The sequence below is a fragment of the Lithobates pipiens genome, unplaced genomic scaffold (assembly GCF_037356315.1).
Source record: "Lithobates pipiens isolate NorthernLeopardFrog02 unplaced genomic scaffold, aLitPip1_a1.2 Scaffold_10, whole genome shotgun sequence".
Lineage (NCBI taxonomy): Eukaryota > Metazoa > Chordata > Amphibia > Anura > Ranidae > Lithobates > Lithobates pipiens.
In genome coordinates, this window is record NW_027507686.1 from 159,657,256 (window position 1) to 159,676,041 (window position 18,786).

General features: G+C 48.2%; 1 protein-coding gene across 1 annotated transcript in view; it reads left to right on the plus strand.

The window, feature by feature from the left end:
* LOC143934998 (solute carrier family 22 member 6-B-like) overlaps nt 1-3,341 on the plus strand; it is a 145,209-nt gene extending 141,868 nt beyond the window's left edge. Inside the window, exon 10 of the mRNA XM_077458556.1 lies at nt 3,130-3,341. Within this exon, the coding sequence (XP_077314682.1) occupies nt 3,130-3,217 (88 nt within the window). The 3' untranslated portion in view covers nt 3,218-3,341. The remainder of the gene's footprint in view (nt 1-3,129) is intronic.
* Nucleotides 3,342-18,786: the final 15,445 nt, after the last annotated feature.

An 18,786-nucleotide genomic window follows, 5' to 3' on the forward strand; every position in this document is an offset into this window, starting at 1 on the left:
TTAAGCTGGCAATACACTGCTTGAATTTTGGCCAGATCCTGCTAAATGTAGCAAAATTTTTGCAGAATTTTTTGAATGATTTTCTTTTTAAGAAATGAGTCCAAACATTTTCAGCCAAACAGTGCTTGCATTCAATGAGATACAAACACTCTTATGCCGGGTACACACGTAGCCGACTATCCGATGGACTTAGTCTGGCGGACTTCCCGCCAGACTGTCCGTCGGACTTTCCGAACGAGCTACTTGCCCACACACGGCACTTTTTCAGCGGACTAAAACGGCGTAAAGTACTATCCGCCATACTTTTGAAATGAAAGGACTCGCCCACACACGGAGGAAAGTCCGCTCATTTAGAGCGCGTCTCCAGGTAGGCGGGGCCCGCGAAGGAGTCGTCGCTGGCCCCGCCACCTAGTATGGAGTTAAAGGGGAACACCAACGCTGAAAAAAAATCTGCGTGGGGATCCCCCCAGGTCCACATCAGACCCTTGTCCAAGCACGCTACTCGGCCGGCCAGGAAAGGGGGGGGACGAGCGCCCCCCCACCCCAAAGCACCTTGTCCCCATGTTGATGAGGACAAGGGCCTCTTCCCGACAACCCTGGCCGTTGGTTGTCGGGGTCTGCGGCCGAGGGGCTTATCGGAATCCGGGAGCCCCCTTTAATAAGGGGGCCCCCGGATACCGGCCCCCCACCCTTTGTGAATGAGTATGGGGTACAATGCACCCCTCCCCATTCACCTGTGAAAAAAGTACAAAAAAAACACAGCACAGGGTAAAAATAGTTTATTGCACAGCTCCGGGGGTCTTCCATCTTCGGGGGGTCTTCTCGCCGGACTCCTCCGCTATCTTCTTCTAGCTCTTTTGCTAGCAGAGGAGCCCAGCTTTCTTCCTCGCCGCCGTCCTTCTTCCGACTTCGGGGGTCTTGTCTCCCTCTTCGGTCTTCTGTCGCCGCTGTCGCCGTCGCCGTCGCCGCCACCTTCTGTTCTTCTCTTCTTCTCTTCTTCTCTTCTCTTCTCTTCAGATGTTGACTCGTCGCTCCCTCCACTCACAATGACGGGGGCCGGGTGCGCGGCGACTTATATAGGGACATCACCGGGTGATGTCCCCGCCTATTATGATGTCTAAGTCCCAGCATCCTCTGGGACTGTGACACCATAATGGGCAGGGACATCATCCGGTGATGTCCCTATATAAGTCGGCGCGCGTCGCAGCCATTGTGAGCGGAGGGAGCGACGAGTCAACATCTGAAGAGAAGAACAGAAGGCAGCGACGGCGACAGCGATGACAGCGGCGACAGAAGACCGGGCCACCGCCTGTAAAAGAGCTATAAGAAGGCGCGGTGGCCCGGCAGAAGAACCGAAGAGGGGGACAAGACCCCCGAAGTCGGAAGAAGGGCAGCGGCGAGGAAGAAAGCCGGGCTCCTCCGCTAGCAAAAGAGCTAGAAGAAGATAGCGGAGGAGTCTGGCGAGAAGACCCCCTGAAGATGGAAGACCCCCGGAGCTGTGCAATAAACTATTTTTACCCTGTGTTGTGTTTTTTTTGTACTTTTTTCACAGGTGAATGGGTAGGGGTACATTGTACCCCATACTCATTCACATAGGGTGGGGGGCCGGTATCCGGGGGCCCCCTTATTAAAGGTGGATCCTGGATTCCGATAAGCCCCTCGCCCGCAGACCCCCGACAACCAACGGCCAGGGTTGTCGGGAAGAGGCCCTTGACCTCATCAACATGGGGACAAGGTGCTTTGGGGTGGGGGGGCCGCGCGGCCCCCCTTTCCCAGGGCACCCCCCATGTTGAGGGCACATGGCCTGGTACGGCTCAGGAGGGGGTGCGCTCGCTCGTCCCCCTCTTTCCTGGCCGCCCGGGTAGCATGCTCGGACAAGGGTCTGATGTGGACTTGGGGGGACCCCCACACCGATTTTTTTTGGTGTTGGGGTTCCCCTTTAACCCCATACCAGGTGGCGGGGCCAGCAACGTCTCCTTCGCGGGCCCCGCCTACCTGGAGACCCACTCAAAATGAGCGGACTTTTATCCGTGCGGGAAAAGTCTGTTAATTTCAAAAGTACGGCGGACTGGCATACGCACGGCCGGATTGTCTGCCGAAATGCAAGTCCGGTGGGAAGATTGGAGTGCAAAACTACTTTCTAAGTCCGCCGTACTTTCAGGTCAAAAAAGTCTGCCGGAGGCTACACACGGGGCGATTGTCCGGCGGACTTGAGTTTGCTGGACTTTTCCACCCGTTTGTTTGATCGTGTGTACGCGGCATTAAGGTATTTAGCAGGGATTAGAGCAGTGGCTGCTGAATACAATAGCCAGTGTCTTACATTTCTCTATCCATACTGCTTATCATGGATCAGGGATCGATGGGTTTCTTTCCTTAAGCCTGCAGGGTGGCATTCTCTGATTGGGCAAGGTGGAGATGTGGGGCTGAGCCACAATCTCCACCTCGTCCAGTCAGAGAATGCTTTGCATATATTGGGAGAAGTGCAAGACAGCCTGTAATTGGTGGCAACCCCTTGTGTTCACTATGTAGCCGGGCAGCTGCTTGGCACGACACCCAGTGACTATTACAGTGATTATCTGCTTCCGCAGGGATCCCACAGGTATGCTGTATGCATATTTGCACTGGCCCAAGGTAGACCACTGTAACTATGCAAAAAAAAAGACATGTGGAAATTTGCTTTAAGATACACTGTGCAGTTTTGAGGGTCTCCACAATGTGCTCTAGTTGCCCTTTATCACTGTGATGATGTTTTTGGGATTACATTTTCAATTTATATGCAATTTTTTTTTATTTGTAATTATTTTTACAATTTATATATATATACATATAATATATATATATATATATATATATATATATATATATATATATATATAATTTTTTATTTTAATGCATTTTTTTTATGTCAAAGTATTTTATTGATTTCCAGATAGAAAAAATACAGTATAACATGTACATCAACTTCTGAATCATCAAATTCGGATAAAATTAAAAATACATTCAACTCTTACATTACACGACTGTGTGAAATACCTTTGGGGAGGAATGTTGGCCCCTGACCACCGACACCCTCTTTGGGGTCTAGCTGTGTCGGTGTACATTTTTAATTTAATATTTTTTCTTCCTCAGAACTGATCATGAAGATGAGAAGACCAAATCTGCCGAGGAGATGCCTCTGAGAAACACTGAATATGAAACAGTTAATGGGAAATCCTAAGACTGCTCATTTTTCCATCCATGGCAATACCAAACAATTTGGAAGAAAACATACGCACAATATTTGGGGAATTAAGTTATCACCACTGTTTAATTTCAGATTAATAAACTTTTAGCAATATTAATCTTCTGTGCTTTTTTTATTGTTAACATCTAATGCCCTATGACACATTTTAAGCTGGACAGAGAAGGCTTGATTTTTCAAGTGAAGTTGGGTTAAAAGAGGCAAGATTGTAAGATGGATCAGGAAACACAAAGGGTAGTGTGTTCAAAGCATTTTCAATATATTGTATCATCTGTGATATATGCTGTTAGTATTAGTTGATTTGCATAAACAAGTCAGCTACTAAGGCATGGGTGCTCACTGCAGCCCTCCAGCTGTCACAGAACTACTAGTACCATCATGCCTCTGCTCTTGTAACAGTCAGCAATGTCTCATGGGACATATAGTTCCGCAACAGTTGGAGGGCCACAGGTTGAGCACCCATGTTAAGGACTCAACTTTACTCTTGCAGATATGGCACCAGCACTAGCAGTTTGTAGCACCACTCTGTTGTAACCTTAGGGATAGTAATTTTTTTGAAGATTTAGGCTGGGTTCACACTGAAGACGACTCTGGGTCACAGCAGGGGTCCAGTGCGTCCCCATTCAACATTTCAGGGCTGATTTCAGCCCGAATTTTTGGCTGAATTCAGACCTGAAATGGACCAAAAGACGCACAGGACCTGGCTCCAAATTCGCACAAGAGCCACTCTGGAGATATGTGAACCAACTCCATTGAGAGCCAGTCACAATCTCCTGCTATTGTGAACTGGATGCAGGGAACCTACATCCAATTCGCAGTATTGTGAACCCAGCCTCAGTGTGGTTTCCTGGTATAAATATGCAAACCAGAAAAGTTAGGGCTGGAGTACAATCTCTGGGCTGATTTGCTATTAAGATTTGGAATAAAAGATCCAATATACTGGCTTCTGTTAAGTGACCAGACTGCTGCACTGAAATGTGGTGGTTGGTTGAAGAGGGTGCCTGCCATCACGAGTTAAGTCTGTAGAGTGGCCTGTGTATCTACTAAAATGCTATGAGTACTAAGGTTCATCTTGCTAATATTTAATAGATGTACAGTAAATAAAAATGACTACCCTGTTGTCACAAATAACTTGTAAAACAATTGTCAGAGAACTACCATTAAAGCAAACCTGAGAAAAATACAGTATAGTATAATTTTTAATGCTTCCACAATAGATTTGCAGAATCAGTGGGGGAATTGGTGATGCAGAGCTGAAGGTTTGCAAGGTTTTTGATCATTTGAAGAATTCTCAAACAATAAAACTTTTCCTGGATTAGTAGTATTTCTACAGTATTTCTACACTCTTGTCTTAGAATCTGTCCAATAAACTGTGTGCATGTAGTATATCCACTAGGGATGAGCTTCGTGTTCGAGTCGAACGTACATTCGACTCGAACATTGGCTGTTCGTCCGTTCGGCGAAATCCGAACATTTTGGTCCGTTCGTGTCAAATTCGCGTGGCGCTCACGGCCCACAATGCACTGCGATGGCGCAGTGCATTGCTGGCTCATGATTGGCCAAGCATGCACTGTGACCCCGCATGCTTGGCCAATCGCAGCGCCAGCAGCGAGGAGAGCCATGATTGGCCACAGGCAGGATGCCTGTGGCCAATCATAGCTCAGGCTGTGTAGTGCACACCCCACACTATATAAGGCCGCTATTGCAGCGGCCTCGTGTAGTGTGTTGGCGTCTGAAGCAGTGGGTGTTCTGTGTACCTTCAACACAGTACACACCGATCGTTTTCGGCTGATTTCCTATCTTGCTGTTGTGTAGTGGTTATTGTCTGCGTGCCCTGACCGCAGTATACACCACTATATTCACCTCACCTATATAGCTAGTGATCTATCTTTAATAATAGAGCTTGCAGTCAGTAGTGTTAGGAGATAGTGCATGCTGTCTGCGTGCTCTGTACCCAGTACATACCGCTATATCCACCTACATAGCTGTTCTCTATTTGAGCCCAATTGCCATCTGCAGGAGTTATTGGAAGTTGTGTGTGCCTCCAGCACAGCACAGTATACATCTGTATATACCCCTTTATCTCTGCTGTTTTCTGGTTATTGTCTGCGTGCCCTGACTGCAGTATACACCGCGATATTCACCTCACCTATATAGCTAGTGATCTATCTTTAATAATAGAGCTTGCAGTCAGTAGTGTTAGGAGATAGTGCGTGCTGTCTGCGTGCTCTGTACCCAGTACATACCGCTATATCCACCTACATAGCTGTTCTCTATTTGAGCCCACTTGCCATCTGCAGGAGTTATTGGAAGTTGTGTGTGCCTCCAGCACTGCACAGTATACTTCTGTATATACCCCTTTATCTCTGGTGTTCTATAAAAAAGGCATCTGCAGGAGTTAGTGGGTGTTGTGTGCCTCCAGCACAATATAAACTACCCAACTGCTGTTTTACCCAACTCCCTTCAGGCCATTACCATGTCTGGAAGGCCAGCAAGGAGAGGCAGACAGGCACGAGCCGATAAAAGAGGGCAAGCAGGCTCTGTGTCTAGAGACAACAGTGCTGGTCGTGGACGCGGTGCATTGTCATCAGCACGTGGCCATGGGACATGCTTGTCCTTCTTTTCGGCAGCTGGACATGTTGAACCGCAACATGACAACGACTTGGTAGAGTGGATGACCAAGCCCTCTTCATCCTCCTCATCCTCTCTCACCCAGTCTCAGGGTAGTAGCAAAGCAGCTGCCAACGCATCGTCTTCCCTCATCTCAATGTCATCATCAGTGACTCCTTCCCTAGACCCACCACGTCCTCCTGAGGAGTCTCCTGAACTCTTTGAGCACAGTGTTGGGTACATGCTCCAGGAGGATGCCCAGTGTTTTGTGGGCTCTGATGATGACACTCAGCTAGAGGAAGGCAGTAGCGTGAGCGCAGAGAGAGGGGATGCTCAAGAAGGACAGCAATCTGGCAGTCATGTTCCACAAGCTGCAGCATACTGCCAGGTTTTCTACAGCGATGAAGAGGGAGGGGATGATGAGGGCACTGACTCCACGTGGGTGCCTGGAAGGAGGGAGGAGGAGGAGGAGGAGGAGGCACATGTCCAACGAGGCAGGATGCCCTCCGGGGGCCAGCTTAGGGGCAGCACACCGACTGAATCACACCGCAGAGCTCCGCCTGTGCAGAGCGCTGCCTCTGCGCGTTATTCTAAAAGTTCTTTGGTGTGGGCCTTTTTTGAGACGAGTGCATCAGATCGCACCGCTGCTATTTGCAACATATGTCTCAAGCGTATCTCACGTGGCCAAAACATCAGCCGCTTGGGCACCACATGCTTGACTAGACATATGTTGACCTGCCATGCAGCTCGTTGGCAAGCGTACCTCAAAGACCCACACCAAAGAACAAAGCGGACCTCTCCTTGCTCCTCATCAGCTGGCATCTCCAACCCCACTAGACCTTCAGTCCTCTCTGAAACCTGCTCTGAGAGGAATGAAGGTGTAGAATTAGGTGTGTCACAGCCAAGTGCTTCCGGGAACTCTGCTAGCGGTACACCCACGTCCGATTATAGCAGGCAAATGTCCCTGCCCCAGCTGCTGGACCGGCGGAAGAAGTTTACTCCCAGCCATCCACATGCCCAGCGGTTGAATGCTAGCTTGGCTAAATTGCTAGCACTTCAACTGCTGCCTTTTCAGTTGGTAGACTCGGCCCCCTTCCGTGAGTTTGTACAATGTGCGGTTCCTCAGTGGCAGGTCCCCAAACGCCACTTTTTCTCACGGAAGGCGATTCCGGCTCTCTACCGGCATGTGGAAGGCAATGTCCTTGCCTCGCTGGACAGGGCGGTCAGCGGTAAGGTGCATATTACCGCTGACTCATGGTCCAGCAGGCATGGACAGGGACGTTACCTGTCTTTCACGGCCCATTGGGTCACTCTTCTGGCTGCTGGGAAGGATGCAGGACAAGGTGCAGTAGTGTTGGAGGTTGTTCCGCCACCACGCCTCCAAAATGCTACTATTGGTTGTGACACACCTCTCTCCTCCACCCCCTCCTCTTCTTCTTCCTCCATGGCCTCTTCCAGTGCTCTGTCCTCAAACCAGCGGTGCTCCGTAGGCGTTCCAGGGGCTACGCAAGTACGCAGGCAAAACGATGCCATGCCGTGCTTGCGCTGGTTTGTTTGGGGGACAGGAGCCACACTGGGGCGGATGTTTTGTCAGCTCTGCAGGGGCAGGCCGAGAGGTGGTTGACACCACGCCAGCTTAAGCCAGGAATGGTGGTTTGCGACAATGGCACCAACCTCCTCTCCGCCCTCCGACAGGGACAACTGACCCATGTGCCCTGTGTAGCTCACGTCCTTAACCTGGTGGTGCAGCGGTTCTTGGGCAGGTACCCCGGCTTACAGGATGTCCTGAAGCAGGCCAGGAAAGTCTGTGTGCATTTCCGCCGATCATTTAATGCCTGTGCTCGGCTGGCTGAGCTCCAAAAGGAGTTGAACCTGCCCAAGAACCGCCTTATATGTGACATGCCCACCAGATGGAACTCAACATTGGCCATGCTGCAGCGGCTGCACACGCAGCAGAGGGCCATCAATGAGTACCTGTGCGACTACGGCACCAGGACAGGGTCAGGGGAGCTCGGTTTTTTCTCACCACGCCAGTGGGGCATGATCAGGGATGCATGCACTGTCCTGTCACCGTTTGAGGAGGCCACAAGGATGGTGAGCAGTGACAGTGCATGCATCAGTGACACTGTACCTCTTGTCCACCTCTTGGAGCATACGCTGCGTGGAATAATGGACAGGGCACTTGAGGCACAACAGAGGCAGGAAGAGGAGGACTTCCTTGCCTCTCAAGGCCCCCTTTATCCAGACAGTGTTCCTGCTGTGCCACCCATCACACAGGAAGAGGATGAGGAGGAGGAAGAGAAGGAGGAGGATGATTGTGTCAGCATGGAGGTGGAGGCTGGCACTCAGCATCAGCAGCAGCAGCAGTCTTGTAGGGATGATTTACAGTCCCAAGAAACACGTGGACTTGTACGTGGCTGGGAGGAGGTAGCTATGGATCATGTTGCCCTTAGTGACCCAGAGGACTCCGGACCGAATGCCTCAGCTAACCTACGCTGCATGGCCTCCCTGATCCTGCAAAGCCTGCGGAAGGATCCTCGTATTCTTCGGATCAAGGAGAGGGACCATTACTGGCTGGCCACTCTCCTTGATCCACGGTACAAGGGTAAGGCTGCCGACCTTATCTTGCCATCGCAGAGGGAGCAGAGGATGAGACATCTCCGGGAGGCCTTGCAGAAAGGTCTGTGCAACGCGTTCCCAGAGACTGGGAGGTTACAAACTCCTGGTCCTGGACAACGTGTTGCTGAGGCATCGGTCAGAAGGAGCGATGGAGAAGGTGGCCGTCTGACTGATGCTTTCAGACAATTTTTTAGTCCGCAGCCCCACGGTATGATCGGTTCCAGCACCCATCGCCAGCGTCTGATTTACATGGTGCAGGAATACCTAGGGGCAAGGTCAGACTTGGACACCTTTCCCACCGAAAATCCTCTGGCTTACTGGGTCTTGAGGATGGATCACTGGCCAGAGCTTGCACAGTATGCAATTGAGCTACTGGCCTGTCCTGCATCCAGCGTTCTTTCGGAACGCACCTTCAGTGCTGCTGGTGGCTTTGTTACCGATCACAGGGTGCGCCTGTCCACCGAATCAGTTGATCGACTGACCTTCATCAAGATGAATCAGTCTTGGATCACCCACAGCTACCAAGCACCTGAAGCTGATGTAACCGAATAATTTTTTTTGAAATACCACATCCCTTCAAGACTGCCTATGCTGATGCTGAGTGACTGTCCTGTTATGTTCATTGTCTATCCTCTTCCTCCTCCGCTGATATGTTGGAAGAACATTTCTGATTCTGGTTGATGCCATCAGCCCAATTTTTCTGCCCCTGTTTAACAGGGGCGTTTAAGTACAATTTTTGATGCAATGCTTTGCAGCAGGGCTAATTCCTGCAATCAAACAAGAGTATATGGGAGAGGTTGCAGTGTGGTGGCACCAGCACCAGTGCCTAAGGCCCAATTTTTTTGCCCCTGTTTAACAGGGGCGTTTAAGTACAATTTTTGATGCAATGCTTTGCAGCAGGGCTAATTCCTGCAATAAAACTAGAGTATATGGCAGAGGTTGCAGTGTGGTGGCACCAGCACCAGTGTCTAAGGCCCAATTTTTCTGCCCCTGTTTAACAGGGGCGTTTAAGTACAATTTTTGATGCAATGCTTTGCAGCAGGGCTAATTCCTGCAATAAAACTAGAGTATATGGCAGAGGTTGCAGTGTGGTGGCACCAGCACCAGTGCCTAAGGCCCAATTTTTCTGCCCCTGTTTAACAGGGGCGTTTAAGTACAATTTTTGATGCAATGCTTTGCAGCAGGGCTAATTCCTGCAATAAAACTAGAGTATATGGCAGAGGTTGCAGTGTGGTGGCACCAGCACCAGTGCCTAAGGCCAAATTTTTCTGCCCCTGTTTAACAGGGGCGTTTAAGTACAATTTTTGATGCAATGCTTTGCAGCAGGGCTAATTCCTGCAATAAAACTAGAGTATATGGCAGAGGTTGCAGTGTGGTGGCACCAGCAGCAGTGCCTAAGGCCAAATTTTTCTGCCCCTGTTTAACAGGGGCGTTTAAGTACAATTTTTGATGCAATGCTTTGCAGCAGGGCTAATTCCTGCAATAAAACTAGAGTATATGGCAGAGGTTGCAGTGTGGTGGCACCAGCAGCAGTGCCTAAGGCCAAATTTTTCTGCCCCTGTTTAACAGGGACATGTAATTACAATTCTTGATATAATATTTCACAGGAGGGCCCCTTCCTGTGCCCACCCAGAGTAACGGTGAGGACTTATAGTGTTGTGGCACCAGCACCACAACCACCAAAGGTCAATTTTTCTACCACTGTTCAACAATGGCATGTAATTACAATTCTTGATATAATCGTTCAGAGCAGGGCGCTCCAGCGCCCACCAAGAGTCACTTTGAGGGCTTACAATGTTGTGGCAAAACCAACACCTTGTTCCGCCATTTCTGCAGAGCATATAGGGCAGGCCCCTACTTTCAAACATCCAATTTACAAACATCTCCTACTTGCAAACGGAAGGAGACAACAGCAAGTGAGATGAAAAAAGATTGACGACAAAACAAATTATACAGGACTGGAGCTACACTTTAAAAATTTACCAGTTTAAAATTACAAACAGATTCAACTTAACACAAAAAACCTACACAGTCCCTGTCTTGTTTGCACCGCCTGTATACTGCTGTTCTGAGTATATAGGGCCTGGGGCCACACGCATTTCCTTTTTTTAATATGGGTACGGGGTTCCCCTTAATATGCGTACAAGACCCAAATAGGCTGGTAATGGGCAGGGAGGGCTACCCATGCCATTTTTCTCAATGATTTTCAACCCTATTGCAGGAACCAGATATAACATTAAAACCGCAAGCAGTTTTAAATGGTGTTATTTCCGTTAAATGTCATTTTGTGCAGGGACTGTTCTAAACACGGGAAACACGTGGCACTTCACAGGCATACTGCAGACACCCCACAGGCACCATATTTAAAGGAATATTTCACTTTTTTTTCCCACTTTAATCGTCATTAAAATCAGTGCTCCCGCCAAAAACGGACGTTTTTAAAACTTTTTTTTGCATTGACCCATGTCCCCTGGGGAAGGAGCCAGGTCCCCAAACCCTTTTTAGGACAGTATCTTGCATATTAGCCGTTAAAATTAGCACTTTTCATTTCGAACATTCGAGTCCCATAGACTTCAGTGGGGTTCTAACGTTCGTTCGAATTTGGGGTCCGTTCGAAAGTTCTGGTGCGAACCGAACCGGGGGGTGTTCGGCTCATCCCTAATATCCACTTTCAGACCGGACCATTTTGCTGGTCAATGACCAGAGGTCTTTTTACAATTTGGCACTGCGCTGCTTTAACTGGTAATTGTGCAGTCATGCAATGTTGTACCCAAACAAAATTTGCGTCCTTTTTTTCCCACAAATAGAGCTTTCTTTTAAAGGTATTTGACTGACTCTGCGATTTTTTTATTTTTTGCGATATAAACGTAAAAAGACTGCAAATTTTGAAAAAAAATGATATTTTCTACTTTTTGTTATTAGAAAAATCCAATAAACTCAATTTTAGTCATACATTTAGGCCAAAATGTATTCAGCCACATGTCTTTGGTAAAAAAAAAAGTCAATAACTGTATATTTATTGGTTTGCGCAAAAGTTGTCACATCTACAAACTAAGGTACGTTTTCTGGAATTTACGCAGCTTTTAGTTTATGACTGCCTATCTCATTTCTTGAGGTGCTAAAATGGCAGGGCAGTACAAACCCCCCCCCCCAAATGACCCCATTTTGGAAAGTAGATACCCTAAGGAAATTGATAAGAGGCATGTTGAGCCCATTGAATATTTTATTTTTTTGCCTCAAGCGATTGAATAATGACAAAAAAAAATTTTTTTTTTTTTTTACACAAAGTTGTCACTAAATGATATATTGCTCACTCATGCCATGGTTATATGTGGAATTGTACCCCAAAATACATTCTGCTGCTTCTCCTGAGTACGGGGATACCACATGTGGTTGACTTTTTGGAAGCCTAGCCGCGTACGGGGCCCCGAAAGCCAAGCACCGCCTTCAGGATTTCTAAGGGCATACATTTGTAATTTCACTCCTCACTACCTATCACAGTTTTGAAGGCCATAAAATGCCAATATGGCACAAAACCCCCACAAATGACCCCATTTTAGAAAGTAGACACCCCAAGCTATTTTCTGAGAGGCATGTTGAGTCCATGGAATATTTTATATTTGGCACAAGTTGCGGGAAAATTACAAACTTTTATTTTTTTTTTCACAAAGTTGTAACTAAATGATATATTGCTCACACATGCTATGGGCATATGTGAAATGACACCCCAAAGTAAGTTCTGCTGCTTCTCCTGAGTACGGGGGTACCACATATGTGGGACTTTTTGGGAGCCTAGTCGCGTACGGGGCCCCGAAAACCAAGCACCGCCTTCAGGCTTTCTAAGGGCGTACATTTTTGACTTCACTCCTCACTACCTATTACAGTTTTGAAGGCCATAAAATGCCAAGATGGCACAAAACCCCCACAAATGACCCCATTTTAGAAAGTAGACACCCCAAGCTATTTGCTGAGAGGCATGTTGAGTCCATGGAATATTTTATATTTTGCCACAAGTTGCGGGAAAATTACAAACTTTTATTTATTTATTTATTTTTTTCACAAAGTTATCACTAAATGATATATTGCTCACACATGCTATGGGCATATGTGAAACAACACCCCAAAATAAGTTCTGCTGCTTCTTCTGAGTACGGGGATACCACATATGTGGGACTTTTTGGGAGCCTAGCCGCGTACGGGGCCCCGAAAACCAAGCACCGCCTTCAGGCTTTCTAAGGGCGTTACAGTTTTGAAGGCCATAAAATGGCAAGATGGCACAAACCCCCCCCCCAAATGACCCCATTTTGGAAAGTAGACAACCCTAAATTTAGGGGTACACTAGTGAGACTAGGTAATAAATGGCGGGTGCCCTGAAACTATAAAAAAATAACTAACCAACCAGCGTCACCTGTAACAGTTATATGGTGATCACTGGTGAAAGGGTTAACTAGGGGGCAATCAGGGGGCTTTATGCGGTAGTATATGGGGGTCCCTGGCGCTATAAAAAGCTGCAGCAAACCTAAATACCTACCTGCCTAACTAGCGTCACCTGTGATACTAATACAGCGATCAGAAAAACGATCGCTTATTAGGCTGGGTTCACACTGGAGCGATGCGGGAACGCCACGAATCCGCGGCGGGTTCCCGCATCGCATGCCTCCCGGCGGCAGTTCACACTGCCCTATGCGAACTGCTGGGAGTGTCAGTGAAATGTTAATGACACCCCCAGATCAGTTCGCATATCGCAGTGCGATCTGCAAACTCGGATCGCATGGTGTGAACACCCATGCGATCCGATTCTGCTGCGGACCAAAAAAAGGGTCCCGTGCGAATTTGCGGCGGGTGCGGCGGGTGCGGCGCGAATTCAGCCATACTATCTGTATGGCTGAACTCGAATCGCACAGAGATCGGATGTGATTTGCACTGCAGTGCCGTGCGAATCACATCCGTTCTCATAAACCACTGCAATGTGAACCCAGCCTTAGTGACACTGGCGACGGGGGGTGATCACGGGGTTAAACCTTTATTGGGGGGGGTTAGGGGGGTACATTAGAACTAAAGGGGGCTAACCCTAACTGCCCTAACAGTTATTACAGTCACAAATGACACCAATGCAAAAAAAAAATATGCAATTGGTGTCACTGTGACTGGGGAGGCAGGGGTAATTGGGGGGGTGATCGGGGGGTGAAGGGGGGGTGTGAGTGTGCCTGGCATGTTCTACTGTGTAGTGTCATGTTGGTGCAACTCACCGATCCTCTCTCCTCGGTGCCGGAACGAAAAATACCGACACGGAGGAGAGATTACATCACTTCCTCTGCCTGTGTTTACATTACAGGAGAGGAAGTGATGCAATGCTTCACTTCCATTCGTCAGGAGCGATCGCAAGGGGGTGGCCATGAATGAATGGCCGCCCCCTCATCCCGGATCGCTCCTGCACAGATACCGACCGCCGCTGGCACCGGGGGGGGGGCAGATCAGGCCCCCCACCCGCGGGAAGGCAGGGACGTACAGGTACGCCCATATGCCTGCCCGTGCCATTCTGTCGACGTATATCGTCATGCGGCGGTCGGCAAGTGGATATATGTTCTCTTTGTGTGTATGGGTTTTGTGCAGCTGCTTCAGTTTTATTTCACTATGCAAAAAAAAAAAAACATACTGGGAGATGTAGCTCTACCCCCCGCAAGAGTGTAACAGGTTCTCTCTCAAATATTAATATATAATTCCACTTATTTATTGCGAACCCAGCATCACATAAGTCATAAGAAAACAATGTTTTGGGGCCTCACAGAGTCCCTTCCTTGTTGTCACTATGTCATCTTGAGGAAGGGACCCTCTGATGACTTATGTGATGATACATCTTTGCAATAAATATATGAAATGCATTCATTGGTAGTATAGCACCACTGTAGAAATTGCTAATTATTTAGAGATTGAGTACTTCTATTTGGACTTTATTGCTATCTGTCTATATGACTTTATTCAAAAGCAACATTTACCAATTTTCATAATATTATTTTCTAGAGAAGAAAATCCATACCTATAGCACTTGAATAAAATATTAAAACGAAATCTCATAGTAAGTAAGAAATAGATTCGGAAATTTTGACAGATGGAGATTCAATGATGAGTCATACATGCCTATTTTATATAGAAAGGACAAAAAAATATGTATCTAGGTAATAACTATTCCTGGAACAATTTAGCCTTTACTGAATCACAGATGTGCAAATACATTTTTTCACATGTATAAAACAAATGTGCAACAACATTATAACATCACACCAGAGTAAAGATAATAATTGAGTATACATACCGCCTTTTTCACAAAGCTTGCCCTTGTTCTACTTTAAAATACAATTAAAGGCTCCTGTATGTCTGTCTAAACAAGTACCACATCCAATTACTATGTAATTCACAAGCATCATAAAGTATAAAAAAAAATACTTTCTTACCTCCCCTGAGCCAAATCCCACTTCATTTGAGTCTCCCATGCTCTCCTTCCCAGGCACTGCAGCTCACAGTGGGAGGGTTTCAGCAAAACAGAAGCGGTACTGCCAATCCAGAAAGCAGTACGCAGGAATAGCTGTGGCCTGGTGCTGGTTGACAAGCATTTTTGAATCCTGCTGTAGTATAAGCAAGCATAGCCTACATGAACATGGTAACTCTGATCTGAATTCAGGAGCATTGCAGTATTGTTGTTTAACCATCACAAGAAGCTGTGTTAGGTGTAGGGATGGGTGAACGCCCTTTGGGTCTGGTATGAATCTTAAAGGGAACTCCGAACCATTTTTTTTTTTAAATGGCGTAGGTCCCCCCCCCCAAAATCCATACCAGGCCCTTTAGGTCTGGTATGAAAATTAAGGGGAACCCTGTGCCAAATTTAAAAAAACATGGCGTAGGGGTCCCCCCAAAATCCATGTCATGGTTATGCAATAGAGTTGGTCTGCTTACCTGTTTCCATGTGTTCATCTCTAGAGACCAGCCAACCCTCACCTGACTGCTTTTGTAATCCATTCTCTGGCATGACTCCACCCTAGCTCCTATCAGAGAACTCTATATTAACCTGTGCACTGCAGGCCAGCCCTGCTGATCAACCATTGTGTATTCCTTTGTGTGTTAGCTTCCTGTTACCTGCCGTGTGCTCTTCTGTTGTTCCGTTACCGACTTTGGCGTGTCTTTGACTATCCCTGTTTGCCTGTGATCCTGACCTTTTGGCGAGTCCCTGACTATTCCTGTCTGCTTGTGGCCCCAACTTTGGCTTTGTCCCTCACCATCCCTATCCTCCTGTTGCCTGCTGTGGGTGTGAGCTGGGGGACCCTGGGGGTCGCGACCTGGAGCCAGTTGCAGCCAAGTCCATCCTCACCACTCAAGGCTCTGGTGAACACCTGCTGGCTCTTAGACTCCGAGCCCCAGGGAATCTTACGCTCTAACCCCGGTGGGACCTGTCTCCCGTCCGCAGCAGTCAGCCGTAGGGTCCACAACCTTGCGGTACACTCCCGATCCCTACGGTGTGCATCTGTCGCCTCACCTAAAGGTGACCTGACAGTTTGATCAGTTATGGACCCGGCTGACGTGCCGCTTCCTGCAGATGATCCATTGCAGAGCTTAGTTCGCAGACTTATGACCCAAGAATCGCATCAGACCCTGGTGATGCGATTCCTTCAGGATTTGGCATCCCGTGTTGAACAGGTTCAGGCCTCATTAGGACCCCCGGTTCAACAACCTCAACCGATATCTGCCGCTGCACCTATCGCATCAGTCGCAGCCACACATTCATTACAACTACCAATTCCGGCCTGTTTCTCTGGGAACTCCAAGGTCTGCAGGGGGTTCCTTAGCCAGTGCACAATTCATTTTGAACTTCAGCCCCAAAACTTCCTTTCCGATTGGGCGAAAGTAGCATATATTATATCCCTCCTGTCCGACGAGGCATTAGCTTGGGCGGCCCCTCTGTGGGAACTGAATGATCCAGTGGTTTCTAGCCTGTCTGATTTCTTGAAACTTTTTCGGAAAATCTTCGAGGAACCGGGTCGCGTTTCCTCAGCGGCTAGCGCTCTTTTACGTCTTTGTCAAGAGTCCGCTTCTGTGGGACAGTATGCTCTTCAGTTCCGTATCCTCACAGCTGAATTGAGCTGGAATAATGAGGCCCTAGTTGCAACCTTTTTACATGACCTCTCTGATAGAGTGAAGGATGAATTAGCAGGAAGATCCCTTCCTGCTGATCTGGACAGTATCATCACCTTGTGTAACCAGATCGATATTCGCTTTCAGGAGAGGGCCTTGGAAAAAAGATGCCAGCAGTCTCTGTTCTTTAGGCAGCCTGAGCTCCCAGTCCCTTCTCTTCGATCCGAAGAGCACCCCCTGCCTGCTGAGGAAACTATGCAGTTGGGCCGGACAAGGTTATCTCCCGAAGAACGCGCTAGGCGCAGAACTCTGGGCCTATGCCTCTATTGTGTCATTTCCATGACACTTGTTCTCTTCGTCCGGAAAAACGCTCAGGGCTAATACATCTGGAAGGTGGAGTATTAGACCCTGAAATATCACATTCACCTTCTCGTCTTCTCCTTTCTGTGTTGCTTCATGTCGGTGCTTCCTCTCATTCGGTCTCAGCACATCTGGATTCCGGAGCCGCTGCCAATTTCATGGATTGGGAAACTGCATCCTCCATGAGACTTACCCTTTTGCCCCTTACAACGCCATTGGTGGTCTTGGCGATTGGTGGCACTGTTCTCCCAGGGGGCCCTATCCGCTTCCAGACTCTTCCTGTTAAGATGTCAGTAGAGACACTCCACCAGGAGTGGATATCCTTCCTTGTCTTACCTAAGGCTTCATCTCCTATCATATTAGGTCTTCCTTGGTTATGGCTCCATTCTCCACATGTTGACTGGTCTGCTGGACAGATCCTGGCTTGGGGTCCCTCCTGTTCCTCTTCCTGCCTACTCAAGGGTACCTCAAAAGAGAAACTTCCTGTTACCACCATCCCAGTATCTTCTGCTCTTCCCGCTGTATATAGCGATCTCTGGGATGCATCCTGCAATAGTCGGACTGATGCACTCTCTAGGTCATGTGGTACTCTAGATGAGGGGCCCATCTATGAACCTATGAGTCGATCATTCACTCCAGTTTGCATAACCATTTACCTTTGCTTGTCCCTAATCTCCCTTGGACGCACAGCCAGGCTAACTTGTCTGCAAGTTCCACAGTTGCTATGCCCTGTGATGCGATTGAGATGGTCGCTACACCTGACAATATTAGTCAGGCGGCCTCTGCACCAGTTATGCCAGTCCAGCCCATGCCCAATGATATTCCTGCTTCTTTTTCAGGACCTTCGGTGACCCGGCCTCACCCTACTGCTACTATGTCCATTCAAACCCGTTTAAGAGGCTCAATCCATCCTTTGGGTAGACTGCCTCATTCGGCCAGGTGGGGTTTTCAATCTCTTTCTCAGGGTTCTCTGCATTCTGTTTGTGTTTCAGCTATCCAGCTTGACTCTTGTGACATGTCACCTTCTAACCAACCTGACCTCTGGGTTCCACTGACCTCTGCCCAGTCTGGTGGTCCTGTTCTAGATGCCCAGCTCATCTTTAAGGGTCTGGGAGACCCTGCTCAGGCTCCTGATCTTCTCATGCCCTTACCCATTCCTAAAGAGCCTTTAGTCCTCAAGTCCTCTCATCCTCTTCCTACCTCGGTTCCAGTCTCTGAGGATAATCTAAAATACGAGGTTAGTCAAGTTTTGGATTCCCGGCTCCGTAAAGGCATTCTTTAGTACCTCGTACATTGGAAAGGGTTTGGCCCTGAGGAGAGGTCTTGGATCACTGCATCTGAGGTCTTTGCTCCTAGTCTGTTGAGGAGGTTCCATCTGGAGTTTTCCTTTAAGCCTGGACCCAGGCGGGGGAGGGGGAGGCCTCGTAAGAGGGAGGGTACTGTCATGGTTATGCAATAGAGTTGGTCTGCTTACCTGTTTCCATGTGTTCATCTCTAGAGACCAGCCGACCCTCATCTGACTGCTTTTGTAATCCATCCTCTGGCATGACTCTACCCTAGCTCCTATCAGAGAACTCTATATTAACCTGTGCAATGTAGGCCAGCCCTGCTGATGAACCATTGTGTATTCCTTTGTGTGTTAGCTTCCTGTTACCTGCCGTGTGCTCTTCTGTTGTTCCGTTACCGACTTTGGCGTGTCTTTGACTATCCCTGTTTGCCTGTGATCCTGACCTTTTGGCGTGTACCCGACTATCCTTGTCTGCTTGTGGCCCCGACCTTGGCTTTGTCCCTCACCATCCCTATCCTCCTGTTGCCTACTGTGGGTGTGAGCT